This window comes from Triticum aestivum, chromosome 2A, assembly GCF_018294505.1.
Source record: "Triticum aestivum cultivar Chinese Spring chromosome 2A, IWGSC CS RefSeq v2.1, whole genome shotgun sequence".
Taxonomy (NCBI): Eukaryota; Viridiplantae; Streptophyta; class Magnoliopsida; order Poales; family Poaceae; genus Triticum; species Triticum aestivum.
The window spans coordinates 652,665,422-652,673,224 of NC_057797.1; the positions used below are offsets into that span (position 1 = coordinate 652,665,422).

The 7,803-nt window shown below is 50.8% G+C and overlaps 1 protein-coding gene across 1 annotated transcript; it reads right to left on the reverse strand.

Moving 5' to 3' along the window:
* Positions 1–2,628: 2,628 nt before the first annotated feature.
* On the reverse strand, positions 2,629–4,822 carry LOC123189991 (uncharacterized). The gene is made up of 3 exons (XM_044602529.1): positions 4,032–4,822; positions 3,590–3,819; positions 2,629–3,488 (listed from the first exon to the last, which is right to left on the reverse strand). Exons 1-3 carry the CDS (start codon positions 4,390–4,392, stop codon positions 3,057–3,059), a joined length of 1,023 nt encoding a protein of 340 aa, XP_044458464.1. The 5' UTR covers positions 4,393–4,822; the 3' UTR covers positions 2,629–3,056.
* Positions 4,823–7,803: the final 2,981 nt, after the last annotated feature.

Sequence of the window (7,803 nt, forward strand, 5' to 3'; positions counted from 1 at the left end):
TCACTGATCACAAAAGTCTGTGCCACCTGGGTGATCAACAGCTCGAGACAGATTTGCAACGCAAAGCAATGTCCAACTTGGTTGGCCTGCAGTTTAAGTTTCAGTACCGGCGCGGAGTGGACAACGGAGCGGCAGATGCCTTGTCACGGGTGGGCGCAGCACTGGATGTGGCCGCGCTCTCGCTGTGTCAGCCTACCTGGGTACAGGAAGTGGCCAATTCATATGCCACAGACTCTGATGCTCAGGAGAAACTAACGCGGCTCGCCATCCACAGTCCCGACGAGGAAGGGTTCGAGCTGCACAAGGGGCTGATTCGACGCCAAGATCGCCTTTGGATTGGAAGCAACACAACTCTGCGCACCAAACTGATCAGTGCGCTGCACGACAGCGCGATCGGTGAGCATTCAGGCAACACAGCAACTTACCAGCGCTTGAAGAAGAGGTTTCTCTGGACTGGCATGAAACGGGAGGTGGAGGACTATGTGAAACAATGCTTAATCTGTCAGCAGGCTAAACATGAGCATCGCCGACCGGCCGGACTGTTGGCTCCTCTCCCCATTCCCACGGCGCCATGGCAGGACCTCACCATGGACTTTGAGGGGTTGCCAAAGTCTGAAGGGCACGACTCGATCATGGTGGTCGTTGACCGGCTGACAAAATTCGCACACTTCATCCCTCTTCATCATCCATTCAACGCGGCGCAGGTGGCGCGCGTCTTTTGGGACAATGTCGTCAAGCTCCACGACCTCCCCAACTCTATCGTCTCCGACCGCGACCGCGTCTTCACCAGCGCGCTCTGGCGAGAGCTCTTCACCACGGCGGGCACCAAACGGTTGTACTCCACGGCGTACCATCCCCACACCGATGGCCAAAGTGAGCGCGTCAACCAATGCATGGAGATGTACCTCCGTTGCGCGATCCATGACGTGCCGCACCGTTGGCGTCGCTGGCTTCCAACGGCGGAGTTCTGGTACAACTCTACCTTTCATTCATCAATCAATTCTTCCCCCTTCAAGGCGCTCTACGGTGTGGAACCTAACCTCGACGCCATAGCCCTCTGGGACGACAAGACAACCCCGGTCCTCGATGCCGAGCACTGGGACTGGGGTGCACACACGGCTCGTCTACGAGCACAGATCCTTCGTGCGCAACACCGGTTCAAGAAGCAAGCCGACCGCCATCGCATGGAGCGCAAATTCGAGGTGGGCGACTCTGTGCTGCTCAAACTACAGCCATATGCGCAATCCTCTGTCGTCAATTGACCGTGCGCCAAGTTGGCGTACAAATTCTTCGGGCCCTTCAAGATTCTGGCACGCATCGGCAAGCTCGCATACAAGCTGGAGCTACCCACTGACAGCCGCATCCACAACGTCTTCCACGTCTCGCAACTGAAGCCCTTCACACCCAATTACTTGCCGGTGTTCTCCGAGCTTCCACGACCACCGGACTTGTCCATCACCGACAACGAGCCAGCGGAAATCATGGACCGCAGGATGGTCAAGAAGGGCGATCAAGCGCTGGTCCAGCTCCGCATTCGTTGGTCTTCTTCAGCGTCGGGCACAACCTGGGAGGACTATGAAACACTACGGCAACGATTTCCGGCGGCGAGTATTTGGCGCGAGACGATGACCGGTCAAAACCAGACAACGCCTGAAGATGAAACACAAATGGAAGACGGGGCTTTCTCTGAAGAAGAGGGGCATGTCACACCTGCATCCCACTGATGATGCAGTGGACAAGGAAAGAGTGGACACAGTCGCCAGACATGTAGGCCCACGGGCAGAGCTGTGTGTGTGTGGTTACTTAAGTGTGCGTGGTAGGCAGAGAGAGGGCATGCGTGTATTGTGTGAACTCTGTATCTCACATAACCTTCTCTGTATCTCACCTCCTTCTCCTGTACCTCACCTTCTTCTTTCTCAAGCAACAAGCTGAACTCGATTTATTTTCCCCGATTGACCCTTGTTTCGATCCTAGCAACCCTGGGTTCGTTACAGTTGTTCCCAGCCGCTGCTTAGTTTGCACAATCTCCAGTTTGCAGTTCTGCGTTTTGTAGCTATGGTATGCCTGATTGCTGGATGAGCCGCAGGACACCCCTGTAACTGCATCCCCAAAGGGCAGCCAAGTTTCTGAAACCGGGAGGCCTTGAAAGAATTTCAATGCTAAATCCAGCCTCTCATGATCCCGCATCAGCGGAAGCTTGTGGAAAGAATCTCGAAGGAACGTCCCTTATTCGCATGCCACTTCCCCGGTATGATGCAAGAGTCAAACCAAATATATATATTTTAGAACCGGGCATAACCCCTTTCCATTAACTAATTAAATTTCTTATTGCACCTTTATGAAACAAGACTATTTCAGTGTGCACTGGAATGCAGAGCTCCACCCTAGCCGGGCTTCTTGCTACCCAGTTTCTTGGAAGCAGCCAGGCAGTTCCTGCAGCATGTTCTGTTGTTATGGCAATATTTGGTTTGACTATATGTAGTATAGATTTGTTGAGTTAGAATGTAATGTAATAGAAGCCACTAATGATGATGTGATACTACATAGACTCAAGTGCGAACAAATCTATACACAAAGACTTACATTTTAACAAACCAACACAGTAACAAAAGACACCACAACTACAAATTAATCAAAACAGAACACTTCACGACATGACATACAAGTTATATATAGTTGGATGACAGAAACCAGAACTGATACTCAACATCTTACATAGTTGGTCCGAACAGAAATGCTTAACATGCTAGCAAACCACCAGCATAACAATGTTTCACAAGATAAGCTAATAGTCAGTACACGAATATCTGGGTCAAGATGAGTCGCAAGCTAGAGCTGACTCTTACATAGTAGATCTCACGTCTCAAAGCATGAGATTCAGCTTGTTCTCGACAAGGAGGGACCAAGCAACAACAACCTCGACCTTACACATGCCTACAACACATGAACCCTTGCTTGTTTGGCAGTATTGTTGGACAGGGAACTCGACATGACCCTGTGCACCACCATGCCTCCACGACTGGGCTTGTATGACAACTTTCAGTGTTGATTGTAGTTCAGCTGAAACAACATTCCTTGCCAGACCAAAGTAGCCATCTGATCCAACAGGGCTTTTTTTTTTCAGCATCAGAACGGGAACAATCAAGCAACAACACTTCCCTAGGAGTGGGATCATCTGGAGCAGACAAGGAGCAAGAAACCCGGCATCCATATTTAGGAGGCCATGAGCCATCAACAATGTGGACACCCATGATAGTGGCCTGGATTGCTCTAGGAAGTTGCTCAAGGCTTAACTGTGCAGAACAAGCATAGCCAAGGAACATAGGGGTGGTATCCTGCACGGCGCGCCAATCATAGACGCAAGAGAGCAATGCGCCTTGGGGATCCGGCTCCGCTCCAGGATACACAGTTTTTAGTTCAACTTCAAATGTCACCGGGTTGCTGGCCAAAATTGCGCGAGACGGGCCAGTCAAGCGCAAAAAAGGATCCTGGAAGCACCATCGTTATCGTTCGACTTATCATTACTAACACTTAATTGAAAAATGGACAAGCAAGCAAATTAAGGAGAAGACTTAGTATTTATACATACATCTTTCTCGACTAATTGGTAGTTAGCCCTGGACCGGTAGAAGAGAAGGTTGCGGTTGCGGTCCACAGTGTCTCTGGCGGCGACAACACCGTACACTCGGAGCGGCCAGCTCAAGTTGACGTTGAGGTCAACAATTTTGATAGAGTAGATCTGCAATGCTGGGCAGGTGGTAGCAGAGTAGGGAGTAATACCAGGTGTGGATGGCGTGAATTGCATAGGACTCAGTGTGGCTGCGTGCAGCACCAAAATCAAAGTCAAACAAGAGTGCATTGTTAGAAAATCTATCTTAATCAACCGCAAAAAAAATCTATATTAACAAATTACAAAATTAATTAAGCAAGTATACGAAGAGTGAAAATAGAGAGTGGTCCGATTGCATTATTAATTGAACGGGACATGGGTAGTAATTAAGAAGAAGAAAGCAAGCTGACAACAAAAATACTTATATCATCGAAGACACCATGGCTTGCCATCTGACTGCCCCATATAGATTCCCAGTGGGCACGGTGAAGAAGCTTTGAAGAAGTAGCATCCTCCTTGGAATAATTCTTCATAGTCTTGGAGATTATCACAGCTGCGCGTGACATGAGAAACAGCAGCTTTTTGGGCTTGTCGGAGGAGACGGGGATATCAAATTTCCTCATTATGGACGCCAGAGACTGGATCCGGCGGCCCAGATGATCCGACTCGCGCAAGAGAAGATCCAGGGACTCCTCATGGCTGGTGACAAAGTGGGGCAAGCTCACCCCCACCAAGTCGACCGTTCTTGAGGCGAACGAATCGGAGAAGAGCGACGGCGACATTGTTCTCCCGTTGGATCGACTCCCTGTAAGCCTTCCTTCCGCCTAAAGTTGCAAGCGCCCGTGAATTGACCTCCCCCATCAAGAAGTTGGTTTCCCTCCTCAGGATCTCACGGTGGCGACAAAGAGCGTCAACCAAGCCTCCATCTTCCAACCTCAGGGACGTGGAGGCCTCCTTCCTCAGGGACATAGTGGTCTTCCTGCTCGGCATATCATAGCCGAACTCTGCTAGCATCTTCGCATGCTTCAACGAGTGGTCTGCGATCCACATCCTCCTCTGCTCCTGGGAGTCCCTCTCGATCTCCATCTCCATCTCCTTCAAAGATCTGGGATTTCCAAATCCTCTCGCTCTCTAGTTTTTTTGGGGATTCAGGCTTGCTGTCTACGAGTATACTCGCCGCCGCGCCGCCGCCGCCGCCGCCGCCTGGTCCTATATGAGATTAGGGTTTCAACGAAACAGCTGGGTTGGGGTACTTGTACTCCGCCTTACGCTCAGCCCGCCAAGAGCCCAGTAGTCTGGCCCAAGAAACGCCGGGCCCAAGCGACGGGACCCCAGCTTCTTTTTTTTTTTTGAAACTCGACCCCAGCTTCTTTTCTCTCACGCTATCCCCCATTCTACTCCTTTCTCAAATTGTCTTAAAAAAACTCCTTTTCTCAAACATTGCTAAGAGCAACTCTAGTGCTAGTACTAAGTTTGTTTTGTCTCAAAAAAAGTAAGTTTTTTATAACATAGTACAGATGCAAGCGCTCATACATACGCGCATACACTCACCCCTATGAACGCACACACATCCTGCCTTTATGAGCACCTTCGAGAGACTGAGCCGGCATATCATTTTGAGATTTACGAAGTCATCGTAGGTGTCTCGTCGTCAACGGGGACGTCTCCTCCCAGTGAAAGACTTGGACCCTGGTGGGTTGAGAATACCACTGTCTCTCTAACCATCCAACCACAAGTTGGTTCGCAGTGTTAGTACTAAGTTGACTAGTAAACATGCACGTGCAACGCACATATAGTTATGAAGTTACTGTTTGCTCTCCGGGCATCTCCAACGGCAACTCGCAAAAAACCTCCCGCATCCGTCCGCGGACAGGGGGAGGGGACCAGTCCGCGGACACGGATGCGGGAGACAGCCATCCAAACCATAGCCGCATACATTTTCACAACAACTCAAACCAATCGGACGAAATTCGTGCAAACACGGCCAGATTTCATGCAAACATGACGGATTTCATATAAAAAAACACTCAGATTTTCATATAAACACGATGGATTTCATTAAATTTACATCAACGGTGCTAGTCCGGCTCTAAAGGTATAATAATACCTAATCTAAATCGGCGCCCGTGGATCCCTTTGTCTTCCTCATATCCGGCAGCCCGATCACCGGACTGCAGGACCCTGGAGGTTTATGCTTCAGCACAACGCCGCCACTCATCAGAGTGGAACCCCCCGTCGATGCTTCAACGGGAGAGGAAGGCGGCGGCTCCGCTTCCATGAAGCCCATGTGGGATCGACGGAGGTCCTTGAAAGAGAAGAACCGGGCAAGACACCGGTTGTGTACGCTGGTGCCGCCTAGGCGGTGGCTAAGGGAGTCCTGGATTAGGGGGTCTCCGGACAGCCGGACTATATCCTTTGGCCGGACTGTTGGACTATGAAGATACAAGATTGAAGACTTCGTCCCGTGTCCGGATGGGACTCTCCTTGGCGTGGAAGGTAAGCTTGGCAATACGGATATGTAGATCTCCTCCCTTGTAACCGACTCTGTGTAACCCTAGCCCCCTCCGGTGTCTATATAAACCGGAGGGTTTTAGTCCATAGGACGAACAACAATCATACCATAGGCTAGCTTCTAGGGTTTAGCCTCTATGATCTCGTGGTAGATAAACTCTTGTAATACTCATATCATCAAGATCAATCAAGCAGGAAGTAGGGTATTACCTCCATCGGGAGGGCCCGAACCTGGGTAAACATCGTGTCCCCCGCCTCTTGTTACCATCCGCCTTAGACGCATAGTTCGGGACCCCCTACCCGAGATCCGCCGGTTTTGACACCGACATTGGTGCTTTCATTGAGCGTTCCACTGTGTTGTCGCGATAAAGGCTTGATGGCTCCTTCAATCATCGATAACGATGCGATCCAAGGTGAGGTTTTCCTCCCCGGATAGATCTTCGTATTTGGCGGCTTCGTACTGCGGGCCAACTCGCTTGGCCATCTGGAGCAGATCGAGAGCTACGCCCCCGGCCGTCAGGTCAGGTTCGAAAATTTAAATTACACTGCCGACATCCACGGAGACTTGATCTTTGACGGATTCGAGCCCATGTCAGGTGCGCCACACAGTCATGACGGGCACGACTTAGCTCTGCCGCCGGACGGTGTTCGGGAGATCACACCTATGCCTACTCCGGCCCTAGATCCGGAGTCGATTGCGCCATCCGAGGACGGGCGGATGGACCCCGCCTCAGAGGCCACACGCTCAGTGGCCATAGAGCCAAATACCGACTTCACCTCTTATGAGACCTATGTCGCCGGATCCTCAGATTCATCCCCGGCCACAGGCCCCGAACCGCTTGCATCCATGCCTATCGAATCTGATTGGGCACCGATCATGGAGTTTACCTCCGCGGATATCTTTCAGCACTCGCCTTTGGGCAATGTGCTAAATTCATTAAGGTCTCTCTCCTTGTCAGGGGACCCTTGGTCGAACTATGTCCGGCTAGAATGGGGTGCCGACGACAAAGAAATTCGCTGCCCACCCACCACCCACTTAGTAGCCACTGTCGATGATTTAACCGACATGCTCGATTTCGGCTCTAAAGACATCGACGGTATGGACGACGATGCAGGAGACGAACAGGAACCACCGCCCACAGGGCGCTGGACTGCCACCTCATCACACGATATATACATGGTGGATACACCCAAAGAGAACAATGATGAGGAATGGAAGGATGCAGCGAAGGACAATTTCCTCGAGAAGCAACCAAAGCGACGACGTAGGCGCCGCTCTAAATCCCGCCTCAACAGCGATAACAGCGCAAGAAAGAATAACACCCCGGTCGAATCCAAAGGAAATGACGACCACATGGATCCAGCAATAGAGCAGGATGAACCAGCAACTGGCGAACATAGTACGGATCCGCTATCCGAACACGACGACGCCGAGGATAAAGCTCATCAATCTCCCTCTAGAGAGGAAACGGTCCAGACAAAGATGCAAACATCATCCCCGAAAGGCACTTGGAACAAGAGAACCTCCATAGAAGGCTTATTGCCACTGCGAGGAGTCTGAAGAAGCAGAAGCAAAGGCTTAAGGCCGCGTAGAATATGCTCAACAGTAGATGGAAAAAAGTGCTCGACAATGAAGAAAAGTATGGTGGTACTTACCACACAAAGAGCTATCCAAAGCGCAA